At 41.0% G+C, this 12661-nt stretch overlaps 1 protein-coding gene across 2 annotated transcripts; it reads right to left on the bottom strand.

Moving 5' to 3' along the window:
• Positions 1-39: 39 nt before the first annotated feature.
• MPZL2 (myelin protein zero like 2) lies at positions 40-12312 on the bottom strand. Of its 2 annotated transcripts, XM_022558989.3 has the most exons (6): positions 12014-12310; positions 10867-11033; positions 10390-10600; positions 7472-7619; positions 4156-4231; positions 40-1911 (listed from the first exon to the last, which is right to left on the bottom strand). In XM_022558989.3, the coding sequence occupies exons 1-5, from the start codon at positions 12069-12071 to the stop codon at positions 4168-4170; spliced, it is 648 nt and encodes a 215-aa protein (XP_022414697.1). In that variant the 5' UTR covers positions 12072-12310; the 3' UTR covers positions 40-1911; positions 4156-4167. The 2 variants fall into 2 exon arrangements, with proteins under 2 accessions (XP_022414697.1, XP_089771746.1); XM_089915620.1 differs by lacking the exon at positions 4156-4231 and having other exon boundaries at positions 12014-12312.
• Positions 12313-12661: the final 349 nt, after the last annotated feature.

The following is a 12661-nucleotide window of genomic DNA, read 5'->3' on the forward strand; positions in this document are numbered from 1 at the left end:
ACCTGCTGTGTAAAAATTTTAGATTTGCATAAAAGCAAATTATATAATTGTAATGCTTTATTACTGAAGGTTATTTACATAGTGTTTAAAGCACAATAAAAAATAAGTTACAATACAAAAGTTCTCCTCAAGTAAAAGACACTGAACAGCCACGCTATATTAACCCTTGAATATTTAGCCAAGACACAAAAGCTACAAGTTTTGCTGGAAACACCTTCCATGAGTTTTTAACTACCTCTTTACACTTATGGAACATCACCCAGGCCATCTGTTTGAAGAAATACCCAATTACTATATTTTCAAAGGTTGAATTATAGAGAAAAATAGAAAATGTGAAAGGTAATATAAACTTTAAATCTAATTTTTACTTTCAAAACTGGGTACTGAAACTACTTTTTTAGACAGTATAAAAGGCAAAATGAGACAGGTATGGAATGCATTTCAGAATCAAGGTTCACATGTAAATTATACCAGGTTTTTTTTTTTAGTATTGGAAAAAATATCAAAGTTCATCATCTTTAAATACAGATAAACTATTTGGAAATTCCAGTTTTAAAAGAAATAACATCTTCAGCCTAGTTGGTGAAAACTGAAAATATCAAGCTGTAAACATGGGGGGCAGGCGGTAGGGGGAGAGGTTCCTAAACATTTAGATGTTTTCTATTCTTTAAGTAAGTGCTGCAGTAGCTTAAGTTTGGAAAGACACTGGGAGACTAGACACTTTTTGAAAAGTACTCGTTTCCATGACCCACTTACAAAGTTTGTTTTATCTACTAGTATAAGAGAAAAAAAAAAACAGTTGGTTACATTCTGTTAGTTTTGGTATTTCTTTGCCCCCAAACCAAATCCTCCCCCCAAATAAGCAACTGAATTAAAAAATAAATAAAAGAAAAAAATTTAATGTCTTCCAGTTCTCAGAGCTTTGTATAACACCATACAAAATTATTATCATTTAGGGTGATTTTTTTCACTAGCCCTAAATTTTTTAATTGTAATATACTCCTTCAGAAACTCCATTTAACTGCTTAATGATTCCAGTCTACAAATAAGCATAGATTTTGCTCTGTTGTTATAAATAATTGAACTGGGGGAAAAACTATAGTAAGCTAAACAGTCATTCACTGCTCATGAAAGATCTGAGCTGTTGATTGCTTGTCACAGCAGAGAAAAAAGGTGACAAGCAATTCATCTTGAGGTGGCCTTTGTCAATCTACTAGCATTTCTGTAACCTTCCCTAGTTACTCTGTGGTTTAGACTTGTACTACTGTAAACCTTGGATCAATTGACCAAAAACAAAAACAGAAACCTGCCATCTAGGGTATTGAAAGAAATTCAATAAAATAAGATGTGTCCCATACTTAAGGAGAGCCATAAAAATCAAACTGTTCTTTAACAGGTTGAATTTAGGATTTTCTGTTAATCAATCAAAAACAGTTGGGAGAATCAGCTCACCTTTTAATTGAGAGTGTGAGAAGGAAAGACTAAACATGTTAACTTTAGTAGCAAGAATGCTGCTCTAAGGAAACTAATATATTAAAGGAAATGTTATGACACACAAGTTGACTTTTATCCCATTTGATGCCAATATATATGTATACAAATCATAATCCACAAGGAGTGTTTAAGGGCAAAAATGTAGCTTCCTAGTATATAAAAGCTAATGAGCATTTGAAAAAAATACAATACTTGTACTCTGAAATTAAATAAAACCTTAGTAACAGGGCTGTGTGTGAGTCTGCTGGTATCTGCTCAAGAAGGGCCCTATGCTGGCACCAGAGGAACGTTGCTTGTCTAGGTGGTTATATACTGCAGAGCTGGTTGGAAGACAGGTCACAACTGGAAAAGCCAAAGAAAAGCTTCCATTAACACCAACTTATATCAGGGTTCTTGTTCTTGGAAATCTTCAGCTTCCTGAAATACAAAACAAAAGTTTAAATGGATAATGTATATGGCAAGAGTGCAATAGGAGTACCTGGCATTATGAATACATATATATATGATCTATTCTCCATCGTGAAGGAAAATATTCGTAAGTATATTTGTCCTCTTCTAACTTAACTTTTAAAAGAAATTTCCTGATCCTTATTACATATTTCTCTGAGTCAGTGTCCTTAATTCATAGTCTCTGCCTTGCATGGACACTTGGATGATCCATAGCTGCTCACTCACATGCATTCATTCCTCTCTCTCTCTCTCTCTCTCTCTCTCTCTCTCTCTCTCCCCCCCCACCATCACCCCAACCCCTTTATTATAAACAAAATCAAATATACAGGGGCTTCCCTGATGGCGCAGTAGTTGAGAGTCTGCCTGCCGATGCAGGGGACACGAGTTCGTGCCCCGGTCCGGGAAGATCCCACGTGCCGCAGAGCGGCTGGGCCCGTGAGCCATGGCTGCTGAGCCTGCGCGTCCGGAGCCTGTGCTCCACAACGGGAGAGGCCACAACAGGGAGAGGCCCGCGTACCGCAAAAAAAAATCAAATATACAGAAAAGTAAAGAAGGCAGTGTATGGAATTCACTATCACTTAATGTTAAAGTTTTTTTTTTTTTGCCTTATTTGCTATAAATACATATATTGGTGGGGGCTAAAGTTTTTAAAACAAATTACTGACATTTTAACCCTAAATACTCCAATATGCATTTTTATAATAGGGATATCTTCCTGTGTAACCACAATACCCTTATTATACCTAATAAAAGTTAATAATTCCCTATTGTCCAGATTGAAATTTTTCATATTAAGACTTGCCCAATGTCTCCCCAAATCTTTTTTATAACTAGTTTATTCAAATTAGTATCCATCCAGTCAGGGATCGTACACTGCACTTGATTGTGTTACTTCCTTAAACAACTTTTTTTTTAAATTAGGGTATAATTGCTTTACAATATTGTGTTAGTTTCTGCTGTACAGCAAAGTGAATCAGCTATATATATACATATATCCCCTCTTTTTTGGAATCCTTAAATTTTTTTCACTCTTAAACAGCCTCCATCTTTATTTTCCATGACTCTGGCTTATTAGAAAATCTGCTTGATTTTAAATATAGCCCTTGGTAAAAATCTCTCTGACACCAGATTTTTTTTCTAGGTTTACAATAGAACCATTTTTCTCCATATTCTATTTTATAAATCCTTGACAACTTTCACTGGAGCTTTAGGCTATAAAAATGTGGCTCTTTTTGCAAATAATAATCGTGGACCTACTTCAGAGAATAGAAGAAATTGTGATCATATGAAAAATAAATCATCCTACCTTTTAAGCCTAATAAACCTAAAAACTGGAAAAACAAAACTACACACCACTAAAATTGGACTCATAGTCCCAATAACTAAATGAGAGTAGTAGAAATCAATTCCAAATAATACAAAAGTTCTCCAGTCAAAATGTCAAGCATATCTATTGAGTCACTCTCTTAAATGCCATGATTAGTTTACAATAAAACAAAAGAATAAAAACAGATATTAATTCTTTCATTAAAAAAATGTATTTACATGTTGAAAGTTAATTTATTATTCTTTATGGTGGTAAATATAACCCCAAAGCCACAAATAATCATAGAATTCTCTCAGCTTTACTGGTAGTAGGGTCTAGCTTCCTATCCTTTGCACAAAACACACTCAAAGGGGAAGCCATCGATAACACAGGAGAAGCCTTTTATCTCTCTGCCCAACTCCTCTAATTTCATACTGGAAACACTTATCATATAATCTGGGAGATCCACAGTAGAAATGAGCCACATAAGAAAGCTAAGGAGGGACTCCCCTGGTGGCACAGTGGTCAAGAATCTGCCTGCCAATGCAGGGGACACGGGTTTGATCCCTGGTCCAAGAAGATTCCCACATGCCGCGGAGCAACTAAGCCTGTGAGCCACAACTACTGAGCCTGCGCTCTACAGCCTGAGAGCCACAACTACTGAGCTCACGTGCTGCAACGTATGAAGCCCATGTGCTCTAGGGCCCACGTCCTGCAACTACTGAAGCCCTTGCCCTAGAGCCCATGCTCCACAATAAGAGAAGCCACTGCAATGAGAAACCCGTGCACCGCGAGGAAGAGTAGGCCCTGCTCACCGCAACTAGAGAAAGCCTGCGCACAGCAACGAAGACCCAATGCAGCCAAAAAAAGCTAAGGAAAGAAATGAACCCATTTGTGAACCTTACCATATAATAGTGTTAGTCTGTGTCTTCTAAATAAACAGAAACCTTTTTTTCTTGGTTGAGCTTTTCTTCTTCTTTTCTGTAACATAGAAGCAGAAACCAATGTCAGGGGAACAAGACAAGAAGCAAGGGAGGCAAATCCTACAAAGGTTTAGGTGTGATATATTCCCCCAAATTTGGGGAAGAATTGTATGCACCTGGGAGTAGATCCAAGCTTACAGAGCACTAAACCTATTAGCACTATCTAATAATACTCATACCTCCACATGACCCTGGGTATCTGAACTTAGACACTTTTCAGAATATTTCTAGAAGAGAATATTATTTTGGAACTCCAGGTTTAAAGCAGACACCTTAGTTTACTATTACTATTCTACCTCTAATTCCACTTCCTATTCAAAAAAGAAAAGCATAAAAAATAAAACAAACAAAAACAAAAAAAGACTGACCTAGAAGTCAACTTTATTGATCGTATTCTATTCAAACCAACTCAGAGTTGGGTTCATTAGTCTCCTTAAAAATCAATTCTATTTACTATAGTAAATATTTCTTGAGGAAAAGAAACAAATGGTGCTGGGACAGCTGAAAAATTACAACTGCAAAAGAATAAATTTGAACTACTTCACACCATATACAAGAATTGATTCAAAATGAATCAAAGACCTAAATGTAAGAACTAAACTGTAAAACTCTTAGAAGAAAACATAGGCATAAATCTTTTTGACCTTGGATTAGACAGTGGTTTCTTAGATATGACACCAACAAAACAAGCAACAAAAGAAAAAAAGATAAATTGGACTTCTTCAAAATTTAAAGAACACTAATCAAGATAGTGTAAAGGCAACCCACAGAAGGGGAGAAAATAATTGCAAATCCTATATCTAATAAGACGCTTTTGTATACTCCAAAATATATTTTAAAAAACTCGTAGGGCTTCCCTGGTGGCGCAGTGGTTGAGAGTCCGCCTGCCGATGCAGGGGACACGGGTTCGTGCCCCGGTCCGGGAAGATCCCACATGCCACGGAGCGGCTGGGCCCGTGAGCCATGGCCGCTGAGCCTGCGCGTCCGGAGCCTGTGCTCCGCAACGGGAGAGGCCACAATAGTGAGAGGCCCGCATACCGCAAAAACCTCTTAAAACTTAACAATAAAAAGACAAGTAACCTAAATTTAAAGTGGGCAAAATATTTGAATAGGTGCGTCTCCAAATTAGATATTTAAATAGCCAATAAACACATGGAAAGATGCTCAGCATCATTAGGAAAATGCAAATGAAAACTTCAATGAGATACCACTTCACACCCACTAGATGACTGTAATCAAAAGGACAGACAATACAAGTGCTGTTGAGGTTGTAGACAAACTGGAACCCTCATACATTGCTGGTGGGAATATAAAATGGTGCAGCTGTTTTGGAAAACTGTCTAGCAATTCCTCAAGAAGGTAACACAGAGTTACTACATATCCCAGTAATTCCACTCCTAGTTATATACACGGGAGAATTGAAAACATATGCCCATGAAACTTGTAGATGAATGTTCATAGTAGCATTAATTGAAATAGCCAAAAAGTGGGAAAAACCTAAATGTCCATCAACTGAATGGATAAACAAAATGTGGTCTATGCATACAATGGGATATTATGCAGCCACAGGAAGAATGAAGTGCTATAACATAGATGAACTTTGAAAGCATTATACTAAGTCAAAGAAGCCAGACAGGGCTTCCCTGGTGGTAAAGTGGTTAAGAATCCGCCTGCCAATGCAGGGGACACGGGTTCAAGCCCTGGTCCGGGAAGATCCCACATGCCGTGGAGCAAATGAGCCCGTGCGCCACAGCTACTGAGCCTGTGCTCTAGAGCCCGTGAGCCACAACTACTGAAGCCCGTGCACCTAAAGCCCCTGCTCTGCTACAAAGAGGAGCCACGGCAATGAGAAGCCCGCTCACCGCAAAGAGGAGTAGCCCCTGCTCGCTGCAACTAGAGAAAGCCCGCGCGCAACAACGAAGACCCAGCGCAGCCATAAATAAATAAATAAATAAGAAGCCAGACATAAAAGGTCACATATTGTATGATCCCCTTTATATGAAATGTCCAGAACAGGCAAATCCATAGAGACAGAAAGCAGATTAGTGGTTGTCAGGGGCAGGTGAGGGAGGAAGATAGGGAGTGATGGCTAAAGGGTATGGGGTTTCTTTTGTGGAGGTGATGAAAATATTCTGGAATTAGTGGTGATGGTTACACAACTTTGTGAACATTAAATAATGAATTCTATTATATGTAAATTTTATCTCAATAAAAAAATATATTATGCGCCTTATATCAGCATGGCTGACTTTGCTAGGCACTAATTCATAGAGCCCCTGCTGACAGCCCAGTGGTTCTTAGAAATGTACGCTTTACATTAAAAGTGAGGAATATCCAGGACTTCCCTGGTGGCGCAGTGGTTAAGAATCCGCCAGGGGACAAGGGTTCAAGCCCTGGTCCGGGAAGATCCCACATGCCGCAGAGCAACTAAGCCAGTGTGCCACAACTACTGAGCCTGCGCTCTAGAACCCGAGAGCCACAACTACTGAGCCCACCTGACACAACTACTGAAGCCCGTGCGCCTAGAGCCCGTGCTCCGCAACAAAGAGGAGCCACCGCAGTGAGAAGCCCGCGCACCGCAACGAAGAGTAGCCCCCCTCGCCGCAACTAGAGAAAGCCCGTGTGCAGCAACGAAGACCCAACGCAGCCAAAAATTAATTAATTAATTTTTTTAAAGTGAGGAATATCCTAGAAAAGCTTTATATAAGTAAATTTTTATAATATCAAATCCTGCATAGTAAAGAAAGCTTATAATAAAATCTTCTGTAAAATTAAGAAACTAAAGTTACTAGACCCACAGACATAGAAAACAAACTTACGGTTTGTTTGTTTGAAAGAGTGGGGAGGGATAAACTAGGAGATTGGGATTAACATATACACGCTATAATATAGAGAACCAACAAGGACCTACTGTATAGCACAGAGAACTATATTCAATGTTTTGTATTAACCTATAAGGGAAAAGAATCTGAAAAAGAATACATATATATATATATAAATCACTTTACTGTACACCTTAAACACAACATTGTAAATCAACTACACTTCAATTTAAAAAAAGCTAAAGTTACTAATTCACACCCTAACTTATCCACCCTGTGAATTTGAATTCTTTTATGTAAGATTAACTCAAGAGGAAGAACATCTGTCCAACAATTATTTAGCCCCACTATAAAATACCAAGAGTTGCCATAAAACAGTGTTAAAAGAAGACTTTCCCAGAACTGCCCAGCCTTACGATTTTATCTCCACCACTTTATGAGCTCTTTCAGCCCGTCGCTTTTTCCGGAAATGCTGGAAGAGGACCACCACAATTACTATTATGACCATCAGTGCACAGGCGGAGCCAATGGCCAGGGCCAGGAAGTGGATCTCAGAGAAGCGTACTGTAAGGAGAAAAGATCAAGTTGGGGTTCTGAAAAGAGGAAGACTATAATGAAATCTAAAGATATTCATCCTTTTTTTAAAAAATAAATTTATTTATTTTATTTATTTATTTTTGGCTGCATTGCGTCTTTGTTGCTGTGTGCGGGCTTTCTCTAGTTGCGGCAAGCAGGGCCTGTTCTTTGTTGCCGTGCACAGACTTCTCATTGCGGTGGCTTCTCTTGTTGCGGAGCACGGGCTCTAGGTGCGTGGGCTTCAGTAGTTGTGGCACACGGGCTCAGTAGTTGTGGCTCACGGGCTCTAGAGCACAGGCTCAGTAGTTGTGGCGCACGGGCTTAGTTGCTCCACGGCATGTGGGATCTTCCTGGACCAGGGCTCAAACCAGTGTCCCCTGCATTGGCAGGCGGATTCTTAACCACTGCACCACCAGGGAAGTCCCAAGATATTACTCCTTAAATGGAATCATTTAAGGGGTGTATTTTCATCTTTAAATGAAATCTTCCTTTCTTCTACGATATTAATTTTGTAAAGTCTAGTAGCAGTAGAAAAGCCATACAGGGATTTCCCTAGCAGTCCAGTGATTAAGACTCCGTGTTTCCAATGCAGGGGACGCAGTTTCAATCCCTGGTTGGAGAACTAAGATCCCATATGCTGTGTGGTGTGGCCAAAAAAAAAAAGTAGGAAAAGCATACAGACTACTTTAGTGGTTCTCAAACTTTGGTTCTAGGAGTAGCAGCTACAGAATTACTTGAAAACTTTGAAATGCGAGTTCTATCAGGCCCCACCCCAGACCTAATGAATTACAGGGGGCACCCAGCAATCTGTTTTAATTTGTCCTCCAGATGATTCTGATGCATGCTAAAAGTTTGAGAACCACTTGGCCAGTTGATCTACCTAGTGGGATAAAGTTATTGCTGACCTAATCGAATCCAGTGTCTAAACTATTTCTCCCCGAATGCTTCTCTCCTCTGTCATGCAGTCAGTCATTTATTCAGGCTTATTAAGGGCCTATTATGTTCCAGGGACTCTGATGGAAATACAAAGCCAAAAGAGACATTACCTTCAAGGAACTCATGCCCACTGGAAAGATAGACAAGCAAATCAGTAACTATAGTCTAGTGGATATATGATGCAAGAGAGAACCCAAAGGGAAGGGTCCCTAACCCAGGCTAGAGTCTGTGAAGCCTGGGTCTCTTAATTTTTACCTTGATTTCTGACTTAAATTTCAATGAACCCTCAGAGCCAGAAAAGACATTAGAGAATATCTAGCCCAGGGGTTCCCAGCCTGGAGTCTATGAAGGAAGATGGGGGGCAGGCAGGGCACAAGCCCACAGAATCCATGTCATATTTTGTGTGTACATTGTTTGTGGTAAACAGGGGTTATGGCATTCATTAGGTTCTCTAAGAGTAGTGATCCCAATGTGTTGAAGAACCATGTGTTCTTATCTACCTGTTCATTTTGCAGGATAAGAAACTGAGAGCCAAAGACATTACATTACTTCTTTCAATACTCAAATGACTTCTCCAAGGTCATACAGCTCTCTACTGATAGGGCCTTGAAGGATGATACTAGGAATGAAAGGAGGAAATGATACCACTTTATAGGCTTTTACGTTTTGGGTAGTAATGTTGTGTGTTGGTTAAGAGCATACAGCAGAGACAGCTAGGTTAAAGTACCAGGTCCTAAAAAAAAAAAAAGTACCAGGTCCTGTGTGATTTGGGGTAATTAACTTCTTTGAGCCTCAGTTTCTTCAATGTATAAAATAGAGACAACAATATTTTCTTGAGTTCTTATAAAATATAAAATCGCTCATGTAAATTGTTCCACGCTGTGCCTGCACATAATAAAAGTTTCAATATATGGTAATTATTATAATTTTCAGTACAATTCAAGAGTTTGGGGGGATTTATTTTCATTACTTCATTTTATCCTCACCATAATTTTTGCTATATTATTCTCACTTTACAGGAGAAAAAGAAAAGTTATTTACAGCTGGTAAACTGTAGCAGTGACTCAAACACAAATTTACAACTTGTAAGTTTTATGGTCTTTGCTTTTTGTTGTCTGGCAGTTTTCCAGGTTGTCCTTTATAGAACTGCAGGCAATACAGTGCCTTAGTTTGGAGCACAATTTTGGAGACAGAGATGCTTGGGTTTGAGTTCTGAGTGACTCCATTTATGAGCTCCATGACTTTAGACAAGTGACTTAACCTCTATGAGCATCGGTTTCCTCATTAGTAAAATGGGTGGGTGGGGGGGAGCACACTAAGAGCACAATAAAATGATATGATATGTAAAGATTAGATATGATATGTAAATCCCCTAGCACATGGAAAGTGTTCAATAAACAATAACTACGCTTATTGGGATCTGCCTCCAACAGTGGTTGCGAGAATTAAATGAGATAGTACATTCAAGAACTTTGGACAGTGCCTGATGTAGAGTAGGTACTCAATAGTACCTTGTGAATAAATGAGTGAATGAATGGACCTATTGTGTTAGCCTTTTATCGGAGGGTTGCTTCCTCTCCCTTTCACGATCTCAATGCCATTTTTGTAACAGATTCCTTAGGTTCCTTTATTTTCTGTTTCTTTCCACAGCCAAACAAAGCCTTCCTCTTTTTTACCCCAGGACTCTTCACTCTCCCTCTGCAGTTTCCAGATCCAAAGGGTTGGTCCTTCTCTCTACTCTTTCAGCCATCACAAAAGTTTGCCCCTCTCTTTTCTACAAGCTCTCACGCTTTCCAAAACGATTTTTCTCTGCATCACCTACCAGTTTGCACAACGCTGAGCTGGATCTCCCCTATCAGCCCATCAACATCAGGTGGGTTCTTCACCTGGCAGGTGTATGTCCCATTGTCATCAAACTGTAGCTTCCAGAGGAGGATGGAGACATCATACCGCTCAGGGTTCCCATCCCAGACCACCCGGTCCTTGAAACGCCCACTCATGGGTCTGAAAGGATCCACATGGTAGTAGAAAACCTAGAGAGGAGAAATGGCCAAAGGTCTTATTTGGTACCTGGGAAGGGAGGCTGAGATGGCAGGACCTGAAGAGAAATGCCAGCAAGCCTGACTACCCCATCTGCAGCTCTCCTGCAAGAACCTCTTGCTTTCCCCTTCGCCAGCCTCTCAGTTCTGTCTGTTGATTTGTTTCCCAGCTTTACCCTGTGCTTGTTGCTAAGAAAAATACAGGAAGGGCAAGGAGAAATGGACTGGCTTATTTTCCTAACCAAGGGACCCTTACTTACAAACTGCTCAGGGCCCCCATCTCGAGGACGGAAATTCCAGGTCACTGTTAGAGCATCACCCACAGGGGCAAAGCTGGAGAAAGTGCATTTTAACCGAACATCGGTCCCATTGACAGCCTCCAGCACACGGGGAGTGTAAATTTCCACAGCTGCTATTGGCCAAAGAGCTGCAATGAAAAAAAGGGAAAGGAAGGGTTAACAGGAGATGTGTATTAAGAGAATTTCTGCTGACACTACCAAAACAAAGGTCTGAGTAGGGCATCAAACAGAACTGAGATGCCTCAGCTCTCACTCAAACTCACTTCACCCAGAGTCTACACACTCCTGCCTACATGCAGCCTTCACCCTCCCATTCCTTAAACACCCACAGACACCACACAGCGCTCTCACTGTCTCCAAAGCGTGATACCCTAGCCTCACGGTACCCACTTCAACACTGCTGTAAACAAACTACAAACATCGGCAAATAAAATTGAAAGCAGAAACAAAACATCAGAACTAATCAGAACATGAATTAGACATGTATTCAGATTAAGCATTGTATGTTATGTGTCTGGTGGTCCCCTAGCAGGTAAGTTTTCCAGAAAGTGTCCTTGTTGTGTGAATTTCACACTGTTCCTAGTCTTCTGCAGAAACTGAGTTAATCAATCCCAGACAGTTTAGCTTGCCTGCGCCACTGGAACCTTTATACCACATGGCATTTTTTTAGCATGATATTTACATTTAGAATGTGCATGTTGGGGCAGCTACAAAGCCCCAGTGGGTCTCTCTCCTTAACAATCTCAGCTTTCCCAGTGCTGCCGAGAGCCCCAGGCAAGACCCACACACAGAAATCGAAGTGCTAGGTTCTGCCAGCAGTGGGAGGTTGAGAGTAGCCACAAAAAATGGTGTGTAACCTGAGATTAGAAAACTCTCTCTGTGCCTGAATCACTGGCACCTGAGAACACACCTAAACCTGTTTTTCCAAAAGCAACTCCCCCAAAACAACCCAACACTTCAGTTTCACCAAAGTCAAAACTAAAATGAAATGCAACTGTGGCTCAGGCTCCAAAGAGCTCCAAAGCTCTTGCAACTTCTTCAGCAATTAGCTAACTTTATAGGGTAGGCAGTGAAGGAGGTAGGCTCAGAGAAGCCCGCAAGCTCTTACCTGTGAGCTGTATGCCGAGGAGAAAAAGCACAGCACGCATAGGGCTCTTGCCATACATGAGGGAAGCCCAGCCCTGGCCCCAGAGACCAGACCGGGCAGACGGAGCGTTCCAGCACCCCGCCAAGGCCACTCCAGGAGGAAAGCGCACGGCGTTTTTCCGGAGAGGGGAGTCAGTCCCTCACCTATGGGAACCTGAGCACCCGTGCCTGTGAGTCATTCCTGCTCTGCCGGTGCTGGAATGAAAGGTGGGGCCTCAGCTCCCAACGCCCTCCTTCCCTCCTTCCTTTCCTCCCTCCCACCCTCTGTGCTACAAGCGCGTCTGCAGAAAGTCCCATGCAGTCCTGTCTTAACTTTTCAGTTTATCTGGACCCTGGCCTCTGGATGGCCTTGAAAACAGCCAGAGGAGGTGGTGCCCGTCTGAAATGTCCCAGGCTGCTTTGGTTCTGGCCCACACACACACGTTTTTTTAAAAACAGGTTTCAGGCTCGTCTGAGAAGTGAATGCTGAACCTACCTGCAGTGATTCCACTTATCAAAGCACCTCCCTTGGGCCACAGCAGCGGAAACTGGGTTTCCAAATCCAAAGTAATCAGAATTCCTTAGGACCCTCTGTGCTCAAGAAGTCCTACAGTTTATACCCTCAATTTTA

The sequence above is a fragment of the Delphinapterus leucas genome, chromosome 7 (genome assembly GCF_059928025.1).
Source record: "Delphinapterus leucas isolate spDelLeu-1000000601 "Yukka" chromosome 7, BTC_Dleu_Yukka2, whole genome shotgun sequence".
Lineage (NCBI taxonomy): Eukaryota > Metazoa > Chordata > Mammalia > Artiodactyla > Monodontidae > Delphinapterus > Delphinapterus leucas.